This window comes from Apostichopus japonicus, chromosome 1 (genome assembly GCF_037975245.1).
Source record: "Apostichopus japonicus isolate 1M-3 chromosome 1, ASM3797524v1, whole genome shotgun sequence".
Taxonomy (NCBI): domain Eukaryota; kingdom Metazoa; phylum Echinodermata; class Holothuroidea; order Aspidochirotida; family Stichopodidae; genus Apostichopus; species Apostichopus japonicus.
In genome coordinates this window covers 18977894-18997545 of record NC_092561.1, presented here as the reverse complement: position 1 = coordinate 18997545, position 19652 = coordinate 18977894, and the positions used below count along the sequence as shown (strand labels likewise).

General features: G+C 37.3%; 1 protein-coding gene and 1 long non-coding RNA gene across 2 annotated transcripts; both read left to right on the top strand.

The window, feature by feature from the left end:
* The first annotated feature begins 249 nt into the window (after window positions 1–249).
* Window positions 250–7194, top strand: LOC139970305 (uncharacterized). Its single transcript, XR_011794093.1, has 2 exons — window positions 250–4246; window positions 5990–7194. It is a non-coding gene; the product is annotated as an uncharacterized lncRNA (long non-coding RNA).
* Window positions 7195–11662: 4468 nt separating this feature from the next.
* LOC139972134 (uncharacterized) lies at window positions 11663–16728 on the top strand. The gene is made up of 5 exons (XM_071979102.1): window positions 11663–11681; window positions 12249–12524; window positions 13546–13677; window positions 15005–15151; window positions 16529–16728. The coding sequence occupies exons 1-5, from the start codon at window positions 11663–11665 to the stop codon at window positions 16627–16629; spliced, it is 675 nt and encodes a 224-aa protein (XP_071835203.1). The 3' UTR covers window positions 16630–16728.
* The last annotated feature ends 2924 nt before the right edge of the window (window positions 16729–19652 follow it).

Genomic DNA, 19652 nt, shown 5'->3' with positions numbered 1-19652 from the left:
TTTGCATTAAGCCTACTTGAGATGATGAATTCAGATTTGGGGAAAAGATAATTTTCACATAAATATATTAAAGATGTTTAAACTCGTCGAATCAATAGAAGCAAATGTAATGTAAACAGTAAAGGAGCTGTTGTCTTTTGAAAATGTTGCTCAACCGAATGTAGCAAAAGGGTCGTTGGTTTCTTCTTGTACCGAATATACACATGCTTTTGGTGTTACCGGCAGTAATGGGGCAAGCTCAACAGCTCCGCCAGTACGTGCAGCTGTTACATAGTAATTTTCAAATGGCTATAGCCTGTATGTATGTTAACACTTTCTTGGACACTCTTTGTGTTCATTTGAAGAATTATTTTGCTAAATCATTGCGAAAGAACCATTTTCGGTGGAAAGAAGTACACCATTGTGATTGTAGGCTACCCATCACTCAGTACTGAAAATCACAATTTACACCAACAACTTTGGACTCGATTGATAAGTTGTTGTGACGACAATTCACTTTGTATAGTCTACTCAATGACGCTGGTGGGTTAGTAGTCTACTCAATAGTCTACTCAATAGTCGGCGCTGGTGGCTCTTCTTGCAAAATAGATTCGGCCGCCGTATGTTCTGTCAAACACCCCGGCCTTCCAAAAACTGATTTCCTAGTAATAATGCAGATGTGACTGTTAAATAGCCAATCACATGGACTGTTGTTTCTAAATATTCGGCTCTGGAAATACCCGCAACACACCCGACGTACAACCAATCAAACTCATCGTAATACAACACAACAGTTTCCGTTATATTCATGTATACATACCGTAAGAGCTCACACGTACAGTACGTGCACGTAATATCGGAAGCACATAGAGCGCACGTTGACTGAGGTTCTCCGGATAGTGGCTACCAGTGAAGTCCACAATAAGCCCATTTTCTGTAAGTATTTTGAACATTTAATTGTGAGAAGATTATTGATAAGCGTATGCAACTTGACTATCTTTATGTTTATATAATTTTAAGACGGAGGCGGAGATCTGCCCACGTAACCTTCGATGTTTTTCACCGATTTTGCATATCATTACGTTAGAATTACGGCGGTCGCGTAAGGTTGCATTCAAAGAGATTTCCGGTCACCGTCACCAAATATGACTCATAATGGCAACAGGAAAAAAAAACAGCGTAGAAAAAAACAATATTTAATGCATAGGTGGCAGGTTATGTTGAAATTTCGTAAATATTGCCGGAGAAATTAGGCCAAGAAAATTCGTTGGCAGTTCCACAATCTTGCCGGATCAACTATGTTTTACTGGGTCCAACTGGTTCAACTATGTTTTATTGGGTCCAACTGGTTCAACTATGTTTTACTGGGTCAACTCTGTTTTACTGGGTTCAACTATGTTTTACTGGGTCACATATGTTTTACTGGGTTCAACTGGGTCAACTATGTTTTGCTGGGTTAAACTGGGTGAACTATGTTTTACTGCTTATATTTTTAAATAGTTTGAACTGGGATTCTCAACTGGTGTTATCTACACTTATATAAACACCACACTATAAGAAGTTTTCATTTTTAACAGTAGCTCTATACTGTATGTAAGGGTGTTAGCCACTGAAAATAAATGTTTGTTCTTGATCAGAAAACTCTGGGTTTGGTGTGATGACCTAACACAGAGCAAGACACATAAAAAATAGAGAACTCAACTGGATTTTATAAAAAAAAAAATAATTATAAATAACAAACAATGTACAGCTGATCTGGGCCCAGTCAAAGAATTAAATGAAACAACTTACAGTTGTGAGGTGCGCACCCCAAAATATAAAGAAATACACCTAATTTAAAAGTCTGTTCTGGTGAGTTGGCCTGCTGGTGACTCAAGTATTCTACAACCTCAGATCTTCCACGACATCAGATATTCTACAACATCAATATAGTTGAACCCAATAAATGGTATTATGAATGTCCGATCCCAACAAAAAAGTATCCTTTAATTTACATGAAATAGTATTACAGGGTATCCTTTCAGTAAAATAATGTCAATATCCTTTGTAGTAAAATAATGTCCTTCATAAGTGATGGTGTCCTGGAATATCCTTTATTGTAAAATCATATCCTTTATAGTAAATAGTATCCTTTATAATAAAAAGTGTCCCAGACTGTTAGTTGAATATTACAACTTCCATAAAATAATAAGGTCTACAGTAACTTGAACTATGTAAATTAAAGTTTAAAACCAACTATCCAACCATTAAACTATCTTTCTCTTCTTTTACCACTGCCTTGCTCAAATACTCATAGCCAACTCCCTGTACCCTCACAAAACTCCTTTGTTCCTAAAATATATACTCACAGACCCCATTTCCTGTGAGGGCTAATTTCCAGGAAAAACAAGATAGTTGCTTAGCAACCCAGAAGAGAGAGAGTTTTTAATCAACCATTTTGCTGCCACAAGACAACATACAAATATACTGTACAAATGCATAGCCCTCTGTACAGTGAGCACTGCACAGTGCACTAATAAACAAGTAAAACTATAGTACAAACAAAACTTTATGTAATAGCTGACCATCTTACACTGTACAAATGAAGCCTCACTTGAAATTAGATTGATAGGTGAATCATATGTCCATAATGTTCAGTGTAGGGCATCCTCACATTTGTAGCATATATGCTGTACATTTCACTAGGCTAATGACTTTTGCAAAGTATGTTATTATGCCAATAGGACACTTCATGTTTGAAGTAACAATCAAGGCAATTGCGTAAATTTTGAAAATTGATATTATGTTTGCTAGTTGACGATAACTTTCCTAAAATCATGCAACTAAATATAGATGTTAACTTGAGTATAACTAGGTTAGGCCCCTATAAGCTAGGCAACTATAACGTTAGGATATGTCTAACGTTTGCAATTGTACCATGTGGTATATACCTAGTAGGAAACCGGTTTGTTAGGCCTAGCCTTTACTATAGTCCTAGGTCACTATATATAAAGTTTCTGTTCAATTTAAATATTTATGATAAAGAGCACGTTTACAATCAATTATAATGTTACAAGTATGTGTCAATAATATAAAGATACTGCAAGATCACAAAGGAGGGAACTTAGCCGAGGTAATAATTTAAAATTGTTGGCAAAATCGGTTACAAATGGGATTATTCTGCGAATCTTCTGTTGGCGTATATGGTTTGCGGATTCTGAATTTATAAATTTAGCGCTAACGCAAGGGACAAATGTCAAAGTTCAAATTTAGTCGGATCATACTATTTTGCACTAGGATGGCTTTTGCCTACCAATTGTTCAAATCGACGAACAAGTATGACATAATTTTTTCAAATTTATTATATAGAAAATATTTCATATTTTTAATCATTGCGGTACAAAAATGTAATCGTTTAATCATAACTGTGATAAATATGACAGAGATTTATTTTACACCCCTCATAAGTTGGGTAATTTAGCACTTTCAATATATTACGATACGGTTACTGCTTACGAACTTACATTATAATATTCTTGATAATTACGCCTAAAATAAAAGCAGTCAACATAGTCCAAACCCATTTGGGCCAGGTGAAACCTAGTTCAACCCAAACAGGGCAAGCTCACCAGTAAACATAGTTCAAACCCAGCTGGGCTTGTGCAAACCAGTGAAACCTAGTTAAACCCCAGCTGGGTCAGCTCACCAGCCAATAGTCCAAACCCAGTTGGGCCAGTTCAAACCTAGTTCAACCCCACAGGGCAAGTTTACCAGTCAACATATATAGTTCAAACCCAGTTGGGCTAGTGCAAAACCAGTGAAACCTAGTTGAAGCCCAACTGGATCAGTTCAAACATAGTTCAAACTCAGTTGGGCCTGAACAAACCCAGTTGAACCTAGCTCATGTTCAGCATAGCCCAGTTGGAACCCAGTAAAACACAGTTAAACACAGTTAAAAACCAGTTAAACATAGTAGGCCCTGCCCTAGTACAGTTGGAAGTCTGACCTCAATATATGACCGTTACTAGCAAATTTTCGAGCACAGCTACTTGACCCGGAAGTAATTGTTTCGCGCAAATCCGGTTCTACGGACTTCGGTTCGCTACCTCCATGTACGGATGTAATCGGTAAAATTCGCAAACATCCCAATGTCATTCGGGTTTACGAGTATCGTAGCTCGATAAAGGATACTTTAGAGACTCAAGTACGATCATTTCCGGAAAGAAACGAAGATTTTACCAATAGAACAGTGCATTTTCTTATCGACGACCAACGCAAAAACATAAAGGTAAGTCAAATCGAGTCGACGTCTATCGTTATGTGACTTTCGCGTCTTAGACAACTTTTAACCGTAAAAATAGCATTTTTGTAATAAATAAGCTTGAATCTTACTCATATTTTTCAGAAAAGTTGTAACTCCCCCGAAAAGTGTGATTTTTTGGTCAACGAAAATGGTGCTCCTATGTGGTTTTGGTTGCCCCTAATACATGTATCCTAACGTACATAATACACATATACACGAAAGCACCGTATCCTATAACGTGCAGCCTAGCGCTATATGTCGACTATGATGTAGCTAGTGCTAGATTTGCAACGTCTCGTATTTTTCGTAATCTTTCTATTCGGCATAGATTCCCTTCATTTTTTTGCGTTAATATGGAAAAATCAGGGAGTTGATAAGTCACGGTACTACTTATGGCTACTAAATAGTTAAAATTTAAAAATTCGAGGGCATAGCGGACAGTAATATTACTGTACTAGGCCCCTAGTACAAGCCTAGGCTAGCCTATAGGCCTAGTACTTTTGTATTTACTAAAGTACTGTAATATACTACGACAAGTTTTTACTACAGGTAGGCCCTAGCCTAGTTTTAGTAATACTAGAATACCTGCATAGTTTAGTCCAATTTTAATAATGGACTAAGGCTTATAACCTTTAGTTCTTAGCCTACGCCTTCTTGTCCTTGTGTAATAATTCTAAGGGGCCTGTTCTTGAAAAGATTTGGACTGCATAAGATACAATTTAGTATTATTATTATTTTACAAAAATTATTAGTAGTATTAGTAGACTGCCTTTGTACTATGTATAATTTAAGATCATGGCTTATTATGAGTTTTATTAAAGCTGGACTGGGTGAAAATTTCCTCCATCCTGGGATCGGGATCCATTTCAATGTCACTTTGTTACAAGTGTTCAAGACCGGTATTAGATCCATGACTTAAGTCTAGGCCCAATTCCCTATGCTTAATATGTAGAGCAAGATACGTAACACAGAAATAAAAGTAGCTTGCTTTATACTGCTTACACTTTATACTTATTGCTATTACAGTTAGACCTACTGCTGGTACTTGAGAACAATTGCACCTCATAGAGCCATGTAGTTGTACATAGCTACTTATAATTCCAGGTGACTTAAAACAATATCAGGGATCATTTTGTGACAACATGTTTTGCTGTTAACGAGAGTTTACGATCTTTTTATTGTTATGTTGTTTTCTATGATAGGTACAGTAGTAGAAGTACTTAGTCATTCACGTACAGTCTTCCCTATGTGTGTGTGTGTCACACACAGATTTCTCTAAGGTGCTTTCCCATGTATATATGACCAAAAAAAAGTTATTCCCAAAAAGAAGAAAAGTTTCATTCACTATTAGATTTGTTTTGTTATGTATAATGTCTAACATTGCAAAATGCAGTTCCACTGGTATTAAGTATTAGCCCAGAGAGCTTCCAGAGTTTATTACATCCTCATGTTTATTATCCTCATATCTGAAGTCTTCATATAAGAGTTTATTTATAGAAATCTGTTAATAAATGTAGTCTCACATTCTATTTAATACTATATATCTTTAAGTTCCTAGCTCTCTTATATGTACCCGTAGTAAGAAGGAATGCAGCCTGTGGATCAGTTAAGTGCCTGTTGTTACAACTCTGCTCCAAACTATTGTTTGTTTAATCAGGTTGTATTATTAGTGTGCTACCTTTAAGCAATTTTGTTTTCTATATATGTGTAATTTACATTTTTCCTCAGTTTCTGTTATACTCTTATAGAAAGAACAAGTTGTGTGCAGCAACAGGCTGTAATATACTCAGCAGTCTCATGCCCATTCTCTAGCTAACTCGAACAGGTTATTGGCCCAGACACATACACTGGAAGTTAACTGTGTAGAATAGATTGTTGTTTGGAATTTATGTGCTGATTTTGGAACCATTTCTTGGGAATTGTCGGTACTTAAATTGGTTAATTTAGTCGTGACAACTGACCAATATGGCTGGAACAACAGAAGATATGACGTGGAAAATTAACAAAATGGATGGCTCGAACTGGCTGACATGGAATTTCCAGATGAGACATTTGTTTCTTGCAAAAGGCTTGTGGGCTATGAGGATGGCTCAGGAAAGTTGGGGGTTACTGTATGTGAGAAGTAGAAGAGTGCAAACTTGAAAAAGAAACAACTGGCATTTTTCACCATTGTGCTTGCAATAGCATCTAGTCAGCTGGAATTAATTACAACAAGTGAGAAACCTAGTGATGCTTAGGATGCCTTGCGTACTCTGTTCGAAAAGGATTCTCTAACCAACAAAATTCAGCTCAAGAAAAAGTACCTCAGAACTGAAATGGCAGAGGGCAAGTCAGTTGGAAATAATTTGAATTATATGAAAGGAAGTATGGATCGTTGGGCTGCTATTGGTGCTCCTATTTCTGAAGAAGACCAGGTTGTTAAAGTTATATGTCAAGTTTGGACTTATTTATTTACTTTCTACTCTTACCTTTTACTTTTATATATTTGTCTTTTAATTTTAATCTTATGCTATATGTCACAGGTATATCTCACCATTTCAAAGTTACAAAACTATCCATCCTGCCACCTGAACTATTTTTGCTATGTCATTCCTTCACTATGCCACCTTGAAATACCCCTTCCAGTCATAATGCACTTGACATTGTGTGTGATTTTTTTCAGACAATATTATTGTATGAAGTCTTCACAGTATGAAGTGTGTTCCATTTCAAGAAGTATTCAAATTTTGTTAAGCTATTCCTTCCATTTGAACAAAGTATTTCACTTTGAAGTGATCGAAGTAATTTATATTTCATGCCCATATTTTCACAGGACATTAAAACATGTTCTTTCATGGAGAGTGTCACACAAATGTTTTTTGTTTTCTTTTTTCTGTTGCTTAAAGTGCCTTATTGTTACAGTTATAAAATCAATAAAAGACCAGGCAACTCTATTTCCACTGTTGACTTATGTTCTACTATGCATGTGCAAAAGAAAAAGAAAACAGCCCTACTCAAAATATTTGGTCAGAGTATCCATAGAACGTAATGTATCCAAACACGTCCTGTGTACTGAAAGTCCGCTTTTAATTAAAGTCCCCATATGTGGCAAAACCACCTCATCCCTCCAAAATACCCTAACTCTTCCCAAAGCTGGTGAACACCACACCCATCCCAAAGCTGGGAAACTCCAAACCCTTCCCCAAATCCGCTAAGCACCACATTCCCTCCCCAAAACCCCTAAAAACACCACACCCCTCCCCTAAACAACACACCCCTACCCAAGCCACAGTACTTAACTTCAATATTGGCAAGCGGTTATGTAGTGTGATACATGAACCAAACAAGGATTGGTAATGACTGGAAAACTGTTAACTGATATTTATTGATGAATATAAGCAACAGATGAGTACCCAGCTTTGCAGAATCTCACTGAGTAAGGGCTACTGTGGAATTATGGTAAGTGGGTAAGTATAAATCATTTGGTATTGTAGGTATAAATCATTCGGAATTGTTGGAAGTTCCTTAGAAAGCAACTAGAAATAAGGTTTGGCCTAGGCCATGTTACCTTTGTATATTCGACATGTGGTATGACCCCTTCAGTTTTGACAACAGGCTCAGGAAAATTTGTGTTACCTTAATAGTTACCACCATTAATTTAGCTAGAAAGGAAACACCATCTCCCTTGCCCCCTCCCCCATTTTGTCTCTCTTACCCCTCCCATACACAGCTCTCAGTAATTTCACATTTTACCTAATCATATATTAGAATTTGGGACAAAATTTCTTCCAAACCTTAGCACAACTTAAATTACTTAATTTCACGCCACAAAACCTAACATGCCTAATAGACCGTACACTAAAGGAATGGGTTCCACTACATTGAAAACGATTTGAATGAAGTCTTGTCGGTAGTAGCCCATAGCATGAAAACGGCTTGGCGAAAGTCTACCTAATTTCAAAATGGCGGCGACAGCAACAAAATCGCCCAGTCGAGGTAATCGTTTTGTGACTGGCCGTCTTAGACAACCATTTCACCGAAACTTTACAGCATCATGTAGGAGAGTACAAGATCCACAAATGGGAGAACTTTTTTGCTGTAACTCTCTTTCGTTGGTTCGTTTTGACCTATTTTGTGTCAGTTAGGAATACATGTGTGAGGACGAAGTTGGATTGCAATCGTTGTTTCATAGGTTTTCGTTGATTTTTTCTCGGGTATCTTTGCCCTACCATACATTGGAATTACTTTTAATCCATTCTGTGAGGTTCCGGTAAGTTGTAAACTATCAATGTCTGTAAATTCTGTGAGTGAAACGTAGGACCGACTTTACGTTAAATGCGGGCAAATTCAAATTTAATGATATGCGTGATCGTTGATCATTCTTCGAGGTCACGGGGTCAGACTTCCAACTGTAGTAGAATCTAGTTGATTTTTTAACTGGGTCCTACTGGAATTTCTACCAGGGTTTTCAAAAGATTTTTACTTAAATAGGAAAAACAATGTGTGAAAAAAATTACAAACAATTAGAGGTGATGAATATGAAGGAAAAACTAAAATGATATTAAAAATATATAAATGGGTATTACATTGTACGCACCTCTTATAGTGACGTAATCACCGAATAATACAAGGGCGTAGGAACCGCCGGGGGCTGGGAGGCGCCAGTGAAAAAATATGGAGGGCGGAAGTATCATTCCGCCCCCCCCCACCCCCGCTTCGCAAATCAGAAAACCCCTTTTTATTTCTAAATGAGAAAGAAATCTCATTTGGAGCATCAAATTGCATCTAAGGCCAGGTGAAAATACAAAATTATATACAAAATGGAGTGGGTGGGTTGAAGTGTGCTATATTGCACAAAATTGCATCTGAGGTCACCTAGATATTCAAAAAAAAGATCCCTTGCCCCAGGCGGGCCACCAGTCTTCAGCCCCCCCCCCCCCCCCACTCAAAAGTACCTTCCTATGCCACTGGAATAATATCATTCACGACGGAACCCCCAACTTATCCCCCTCATTCCACTTCCACCTCCCAAAAAGGTGTGAAAAAGGCATACTATACTACTAAGGTCACATCAACAGATTTCCGACTGGTACAACCTCGTCATATTACACGACAGTTTCCGTTACCTTTACCATAGAGCTCCATGCTGTTACGTACACATACCGTAAGGGCTAACACGTGTAGCTTCATGCTTTTACGTATACATACTGTATAGTCGGAGATCTGACCTCAAGAAAAACCCGTTATTGCGCAATTATGAGCCACGAGAAGTCTTACCGGAAGTAGTGAAAACTACTCTCTTCCGGATTGCGAACTGAGTTGCGCGAATCCAATCGACACCACATAAGGAAACTGTCGGAATTATGCATATTCATAAATATTAGAACCGTTTACTTTCTTCATATGTGACGTAAAACATTCCTTTACCCGAGAATATCCGAGTTATGAGGAACCTAAGCTGCTGTGGTACGGTTGACGACGAAGAAATGAACGTTACTTGCGAGAAATAGTGAGGTGAGAACCTAAATTTTAGCTCCGATTTTATCTGTGACATTGCCGTCTTAAGTCACCAGTCAAACCAACGAGTGCATATTCTGGTATAAACATAGGCGTACGAGGCGGCAGGAGGACAGACTGCCCCCCCCCCCCCATTTTTTTCCAGAGGACAAGAAAGTCGGGCAAAAGTGCTGAAAAATTCGGGCAGCCTAGGAGAATAAACATATATATATGTGTATATAAATATGCAGTAGCTTGCCCGAAACTTTTTCAAATTTTTTGCCCGACAATTCTGTGGAGAGCGTTTTATGTTATTTGTTTTGTGACATTAATATTAAAATAGGCCTAATGATGTCTTTATTCAGCATAATGTTGCCCGAATATTTCCGTGTAATACCACCGTAAGCACAGCTCATCTGGGATAACACGCTTTTTTCACTTTCAAAAATGTGTCTAACTAGTCAACTGTATACCTGGACATCCCCGACATGAGTGTATGTAAGCACCGTTTTCTTGTTCATGGATGGTGGGGGGGGGGGGGGAGGGAGTGCCTACAAGCCTAGAAGTACAGGTTTGTTGTAATCTTTGTTATTTTTTATACTTTATTGTGAGACAAGTTGCAGTCTCACCCGACACAGCGACATTATCCCGCCTACGTGTCGTTGAACAATGTATGTTTTTTCTTGAAGCAGCTGAGTACTGTGTTAAAATAATAAATACGGTAACTAAATAGGAGCTTAAAAATGATACTGTCCTTTTTTCCCCTTCAAAGTGATGTTACCATATTTTCTTCTTCTAATTTACCAAATTTTTGGGGAAGTGTAAATTTCTAAAAGGTGAGATTATAAAATAAAGAATATTTAAATGCAATTTGCAAGGGCTCAGAAGGGCCATTTCCGGCAATCTGAGAGGCATTTTTGGCCAAAAATTCCTTGTACGCTACGCACCAACCGATGGTGGCACTCCGCTTAGATAGTGTCACGGGATCTTTCGGGCACAAAAGTTTCTGCCCCCCAAACTGAATATGGGTATAAAACATTTTTTTCTACAATATACCACAACGTGAAGTCATTTCACGTTTAAAAAAGGTTATTTTTGGCAGTGGCGTAGGAAGGTACTTTTGAGTGGGGGGCTGGAGACTGATGGCCGGCCTGGGGGAGGGGTCTCAGGGGAGGGGGTGTCCCCCTCCCCTTTGGATTTTTTGCATTTCCAGGTAGCCTCAGATGCAATTTGGTGCAATATAGCACACTTCAACACACACTCCATTTTGTAAACTTAATTTTGTATTTTCACCAGGCCTTAGATGCAATTTGGTGCTCCAAATGAGACTTTTTTTCTCATTTGGAAATGAAAAAGGGGTTTTCTGACTTGCGAAGCGGGGGCGGAATGATACTTCCGCCCTTCCACATTTTTCACTGGGGGGCTGGCGCCCCCCCAGCCCCCCCAGTTCCTACGCCCTTGAATTTACACTTGATCGTTCCCTTTCTCGTGCTCTCAATTAGAATAAGTTGGAATTTTTCAATTTCTTCCTTTCTGTTTTTTGAAAAAAAACTGAATAAATCCATAGATTAATGTTTGACGGTTGGAAATGATTCTTCATTCACTATTTAATCGGTGTACGTGTGTCCATATATCAAAGAGAGAGAGGGTGAGAGGGGGGAGAGAGCCGTGGGTGGGGGGGGGGGGAGATAGATAAAGAGAGAGAAACACCAGTATATGTATGCTGCTCTAGCCTATGTTACTTTTAAAGGCACTGAAGTCGCATTCTCCGTTTGACTTCACGACAATATCATATAGATAAGCGTAGGGTGGTTATACGGTAATTTCGCGAAATTGACCGAATCGAAAACGTATAGGTCAAGGTCAAAGGTCAAATGTAATGGTGATATCTTTGACTGTGCTTGCTTTGTAATTAGTTAAATATAGATGCCAAACACTCGACTAAGTAAGAGGGGGGGGGGGGGGTAAAATCCTCTACAAATTTGCGTATTTGTGAAATTCTGCGCCGGTTTAATATTGCATCCAAAAAAATTATTACAATTTTAAACTAACAAACACGGCAGCTATTATGTACAATACGCGAAGTTTTGGGACACACTTAGTTATACTGAACACTTAAATACCTGGGGAAAAAAACGTAAATTCAAAGGTTTACCTCACTTATAAATCAAAGCTGGGAATATTTGAATATGGTAACGAAGGTGTGTTTTTTTTTTGGGGGGGGGGGTGGAGAACTTTCCTAACAACTAAATTATATACTTATTAAACCAGGGAGTTGTTATGTAACGACTCCTTGATTGAACTGGCAGAAGCAACTCTTAATAATTCGCCAATTAAAAAGTCAGGATTGTTAGATAAAGTGTTAGTTTGACGTCATTATCCAATGATCACGTGTTCTACATATCACGTTTCATGCACTTTATCGAAGAAGAAAGAAAAACAATCAAAAGCAGGAGACCACTATATAGCATTAAGTTAATTCAAACTGGTTGTTAATTGTTTATTTACATAGTGCTCATACCAAAGGACGACAAACGTTCTTTCGTGGTTAGTGTCGGTGAAGAACTCACTCTGTGCGTGGATGACACCAAACTACCGAAGAACTGTGTTAATCAACTTGAGTGGGTACTCGACGGAAATCGAACAGAGAAATTGCGACGGTGGAATGGTTCCCCCTGTATTCACATCAAACGTGTGACCACAGCCGATGCTGGAATCTATGAGGCCTATAGAAGACCGGTCGGACGAAACGCCAAGCAGCACGCCTACTTTATCGTGGTTGTCCGACGTAAGTGTACTGCTCTAACGAGGTTCATCAGATAGGGGTAGGCTATAGAAGGGACACGGAGGGGGGGGGGAGGGGTGTGGGTGCGGATTTTATGATGCTTGCTCTATCTATATTAAAACAGCCAGACACTTCTCCAAGGCTTCAGGCCAGACGATCTTGAATACAACAAGCCAAGCTGAATGCAAACTGCAAGACAAAACTTAATGTTATCGAGATTTGCATCTGTTTTATATTATTATTATTGTTATTGTTGTTGTTATTATGATTATTATGATTATTATTATTATTATTGTTATTATTATAATTATTATTATTATAGTTATTATTATTATTATAATCATTATTATTATTATTATCATTATTAGCATTATTATTATTATTATTATTAGCATTATTATTATTATTATTATTTTTTTTTTTTTTTTTTTTTTTTTTTTAATTTTTATTAACGGCCTACTTTACTCATTATCATTTTCAAGTTGGCTATATATAGAAAGCAACTCAGTCTCGGAATGTCCCACGTCACATGTTTAACTGCGAAAGGAGAGTCGCTCTCTATAAGGCCACTCGTTGGCCTGTTTTTATGTTGTTTTTTTCTTCTTTTTTTTTCTTTTTAATCTCCTTCTAGAATAATTACTGAATCAACCATCCTAATCGAACAATCATTAATTGAGAGACCTTCCTGGAAAATGATACCCCTTGTATAGGTTGAAGCTGAGCGTACCAAACTTAATAAGTGGCCACATGCCCTCCACCTTCCCCCCCCCCACCTCCTCCACCCCCGGAATTGAGCATCAATCCCCAACCATGGCTGGGCATTGGTAAATTTGGAACCTCCTTTTGGGACCAGTTTCGCTTGCCGCATCGATCGCGGCCATGTTGCTCATTTTAACGCCACTGGCTACGACTGATGTCTAACCAGTGCCGGAGATGTATTAGAAAATATGTCATCTTTGATAGCATGAAAGAAAAAAAATGGAGAGGTTTAATCTGAATATATTCCTCCTCTTCCTTATTTCAGCTTGTCCAGATGGCAAATATGGATATCCTTTTTGCAGCAGTCAATGTACTATATGTCTCAATGGCGGATACTGTAGTGCAGATGACGGCAGTTGTCAATGCCTCCACGGCTTTGGAAAACCAAATTGTGATCGTAAGCAATATCAATCGATCTTTGTGTGTGTGTGTGTGTGTGTGCGTGTGCGTTTGTTTTGCTATCTGACCGAGGACTTGAACAAAGGAATTTCAGGCCCTCGGTTGTGATTTCTAAAGAATCACCACGTCCTCGGAAGAATTCTATTGTATGGGGTATTGTTAAAGTTAGGGTACGTGGATTTGAACAATGGGAAATACAATGGGGTCCTCGGTCTGAATGTAATACAAACATATGTGTGTGTGTATGTAAATGTAAATGTATATATAAATATAAATATATATATATATATATATATATATATATATATATTTATATATATATATATATATAAAGTGGAGCCATTCAAAAGTTTTTTTTTATTTCATAAAAGATATAAAGTTTTCAAAATTCTGCATCTGGCAATCCCACTAAAAAATACCATTGTTTTTCTTTATAACATGTCAGTCATTTATCCACAGTGGAAAAGAACATTTCTACAAGAAAGTTTAAAGATACATGTTTATGAAATTTTAAATACAGAGTACTTTGACAGCTTTGCAAAACTTTCAAAAGTATCATATTTCAAGGATTGGTGCAATACTATAATTCAGTCTTCTTTCTCCGTCGTAACGTAACATGTATTAGCCTGCCTTCTTATTCCCAAGAAAGGTGACTGAGAAAGGGGTGGTATTTCCGTAAAATTGATCCTTCTTCAGTCAATAGTCACTTGGTGAGAAGATATTAACTTGGGTCCATTCTCCTTGACGTGGGTTCCAATAAGTAAGCTAAACATTTGAGGAAGAATTATTTAATTGATTTTGATTGTTATATAGTAGCCGCTCTCTTCACGTGGTTTAAAAGTCAAAAAAAAAGAAATTTGTTTGATTTTTTTTTCATTTGACCTGTACGGTATCATTCGACGTGTCAATGACTTGATTCTACAGGTTACCGTATATTTGACATTAACGTTGTTCTGTGCCACCTTTCAGTCACGTGTTTCGAGAATTAAATTTCCTCGCGGATTTTCCCCTGCCACTTGTATTATTGCTTCTTATTATAGCCATTTTTCCTGAACTATATATATATATATATATATATATATATATTATTTATATATATATATATATTATTTATATATATATATATATATATATTATTTATATATATATATATATATATATATATATATATATATATATATATAAATATATATATATATATATATATATATATATATAAATGAATTTGTTTCAACCTCATTAATCTATTGTAACACGTACAATGCTGGAGTCTGATGCTTATCTTCTACTAAAATTGTTGTTTTCGTTCTTCAAACAAATCATAGCTCTAGGAGAAGGGAACATCGGTAATGATATAATCATCCCGTGTATTGACCTAGGCCACGGAAGAAGTTGTGAGGGGGCTTTGGTCTGCAATGAACACGTTGGGTGTTCTTGTGCTCATGGATGGAAAGGAATACGCTGCGATGAACGTAAGTTAAAGGCTATAATTGTAAAAGGGACTTAAATGAACATAAATGTTCTTTATTTGTCCATATATTATATTATTAAAAATTTAATATAACAATTCATTAATTCATTAATAATAAGCATGGCCAAAATAACATCAGCATGTCCAAAATAATAATAAGATTGTCCAAAATAACATAAGCTCGTCCAAAATAATAATAAGCATTTCAAATTAATAATAAGCATGTCCAAAATAATAATAAGCATGTCAAAAATAATATATGCTTGTCCAAAATAATAATAAGCATTTCAAATTAATAATAAGCATGTCCAAAATAATAATAAGCATGTCCAAAATAATATAAGCATGTCCAAAATAATTATCAGTATGTCCAAAATGATATAAGCATGACCACAATGATATAAGCATTTCAAATTAATAATAAGCATGTCCAAAATAATAATAAGCATGTCCAAAATAATAATAAGCATTTCAAATTAATAATAAGCATGTCCAAAATAATAATAAGCATGTCCAAAATAATAATAAGCATTTCAAAATAATAATAAGCATGTCCAAAATAATATAAGCATATCCAAAATAATATAAGCTTGTCCAAAATAATAAGCTTTTCAAAATTAATAAAAAGCATGTCCAAAATAATATAAGCATGTCCATAATAAAAATCAGTATGTTCAAGCTAACATCAGCATGTCCAAGATAATATAAGCATGTCCACAATAACAATCAGTATGTCCAAACTAACATCAGCATGTCCAAGATAATATAAGAGTACCGCAAAATACTATACGAGTGTCCAAGATAGACCCAGAATGTTTATAATAATAAGGACATGCATATATTATATTGGACACTTTTTGATTGATACAGCTTTCCGCACCGGAAATTCATGTTAATTCCACAAGTTAAGTCAATAGAGAGTGTTGCTTATTTTAGGTTAGAGATTCATTGATGTAACTTTGTAGCAATCTTAAAGCTACCACGGGCTGATCAGTTTGCGACATTGACTTGCTAGAAGCATTCACATTAACCCCTCTCCCCTCTCCCCTCTCCCCTCTTCCCTCTTCCCTCTTCCCTCTTCCCTCTCCCCTCTCCCCTCTCCCCTCTCCCACCTCTCCCCTCCCCCACCTCTCCCCCGTCCCCCACCTCTCCCCCACCTCTCCCCTCCCCACCCCTCCCCCACCTCCCCCACCTCTCCCTTTCCAAGTTGTATTTGTTCTTTATCCAGATAGAGTAGCTGTTATAACTGATATCGGGACGAGTTGTATATAGGTATAGGACACATTGTTTTAATAGAACGAGAGTTCTTATCACTCTCTAGATGTGTTATGTTGTCTGTATCTACGTTTTACTTCCATCTTTTGTTTTCGTCTTTCAGCATGCTCTTTAGGAACATATGGTCCGGACTGTTGCCTCGATTGTCCCGCCGAGGTACCAGATTGTAACCGTTTTACTGGAGAGGCATGTTTGACAAGTTAGTAGATATAAAGAGAGCCTATCAACTCAGGAGCGCAACCATCAGTTTTGTTACAAGGACCAGGGTGGACTGTGATTCTTAATATCGTCGTGAGGGGGGAGGGGAGGGAGGGGAGGTATAGCCTAAAGGGGAGGCGGTTAGTTTGTTAATATTGGTATAGTGTGCATGTTCGTTAGGAATTTTTTAAAGGGTTATAGGTTTCGAATGCACAATTTAAGTAAGATGTTAATGCCAATGTACTTTAGGATTCATTTGTGGTATATTCTGATTGTCGGTGGAAGGTAGGGGTAGGAGCTGGATTTCATATTGTCATTGTTAACGAAAGGAACTAGCCAATGTCAATGTTCCGATTATATAAGTATTAATATGTATGGCATATATGTTTTCTTAAATTGTCTCTTATTTCATAAGTTACGACTTTCGCCACTTTTATCTTGGCGGCATGTTGATATGATATAATTTGATAACGATTTCCATATTATTTGAATACTAAACTAGTATGACAATGTACGGTATATTAAATATAATCACGTTTCAATTCACATAACTGAATTCATAAAGAAGTGTTCCTCTATACTTTTCTGTTTTATCTGCCACATGGAATATCAAAATTAAAGGTACCACATCCGGCCCTATCATCATTCATTAATGCGAACCGCGTCAAGGTATAACGTTGTGCCTTACCTTGTCCAGTTATATGTAAAAGCTTGGCTTCAAGCTAATTGACGGGCTTTGGAATTTCCAATAATATCGACGTGCCACACAGGGGCGGGTTAAAACGGCGGATAGCGCGTTCAAAATGTTAATAAGAAGGTCACAGTTTTGTGACGCGCTTCAGCTTCGCGTTCGGGTCTAGCCTATAACTTGTAAACGAGTGCAGCATCTATATATATATATATATATATATATATATATATATATATATATATATATATATATATATATATATATATATATATATATATATATATATTTATATATATATAAATATATATATATATATATATCTATATATATTATATATCTATATATAAATATATATATATATATATATATATATATATAAAGTCATTGTACATAGGCGCGTAGCCTAAGTCTATTCCCTGCGTCTAAGCGCGCAGGTAGCATACGCCCATTAAAAGCCTCATTGACTTACACACCAAATCGCAAAGTAATGTGGTCTCTAAGTCTAGATAGAAATTCTCAGTGGCGTAGGAAGGTACTTTGAGGGGGGGGGGGCTCAAATCCGATGGCCGGCTTGGGGAGGGGTCTAAGGGGAGGGGTGTCCCCTCCCCTTTGGAAATTTTGGCATTTCCAGGTGGTCTCAGATGCAATTTGGTGCAATATAGCACACTTCAACCTACCCACTCCGTTTTGTATATAATTTTGCCCCTGGCCTTAGATGCAATTTGGTGCTCTAAATGAGATTTTTTTCTTATTTAGAAATGAAAGAGGGGTTTTCTGACTTGCGAAGCGGGGGGCGGAATGATACTTCCGCCCCTCCATATTTTTCACTGGTGAGGCTGGCACCACCCCAGCCAGCCCCCCGGTTCCTACGCCCTTGGAAGTTCTCGATAGCTACACACGCTACCCATCACCGGATAGCTGACAAGTTGGCCTTTTATGGCACTATCAATTTGTTGTATCATGACCATGTAGATTTTTTGCTAGCCGAGCCGGAAGTTTTCGTCACTTGTAAAATAAACTTCTTCACTCAGTATAGTGAACAATTTTCATACGCTGTTCCTGTGAGGCCTAAATGGGTCTAAAATTGCCTCAATTGACCCAATTTTTGCACCACATGTACTTCCATTCGTGTTCTTTAACATGCAAGCCACAAGAAAACAGATCTTGATTGATAACAGGTCAAAAAAAAAAGATGTTTTCCTATTGCATTTTGGCACTTTTGCTGAAGGAGAACATCCAGGCGGATTGACATAGGCTGTAATAGGAGTATGTGCCACCCGCAAGAGGACAAAGTCAGCCTAGCCTATGTGCAATTACCTTCAACCGACATTAGTATTTCACTGATTGACAATGAGTGGTAGGCCTACCATAATCTTCCTAGTTTTATAAGTTAGTAGTAAAGGGACGCAAACATGAGGAAAACACAATAACTTTATCACTGTTAAAAGTATCATTCTGGGAGCAGGACTCCAAGCCTAGCTTTGCTCAGTGCACAAAAGAATGTAGTCAATGTTAACTTCGAAAACGGTATTGCCAGATTGCATAGCTAATAGGCTAACAAATTTGTTCATTCGAAATCAGTGTTTACTGGCGATGACATTGCCCTCTTGTTTATTAAGTATCTGGCAACAATAGAATTAAAGTTAATTTCAAGTTTAAATTGGCATCCTTGCACTTCGTTAGACGATTCCGACATGACTTGATGGTTCATTCAATAAACACGAGTTCTTTAGTAAACCTCGTTGTTGTTTATAATACTTTCTTCATTGTGTCCGGCCTTCGACATGACAATTTGGGATAAACTGTACCCTTCTGTGATAAACTAAACCGATTTAAGGCAGTGATTCGTGGCAAACGAAAAGAATTACGCTGTCGAAGGGATTTCAATGGGGGGTTGTTATGCTACGAGAAGTATCATAGCAAAGGTATATGCGGACTGACTTTTTGGGACGGGGGGGGGTGAGGGGGGTTGTATTAAAACAGGTTATCACGTGAGTACGAGGAAACCTTGGGAACACCATGTTTTGATGAGAAATAGAGAACAGCCATTGATTAGAAAATACAACCCTGTAAGCTGTTTGGAACATGTTTATCAAATCCATAAAATTACTTCACGCATGAAACAAAGAAAAACGATTAAAAAACAATAAAACGTCACAACAATGCGCTTTAGATTGAACCACAGTAACAATTGAAAAATTGTTGAACCGATCAAAAACTGAATGATGAACGTGACAGAGCTAATATTGTACTTAAAATTATATATTTATATTTGTTTTATGGTTATTACATCAATTCACCACGCATACAATTATAAAATACCTCGCACACACTTACA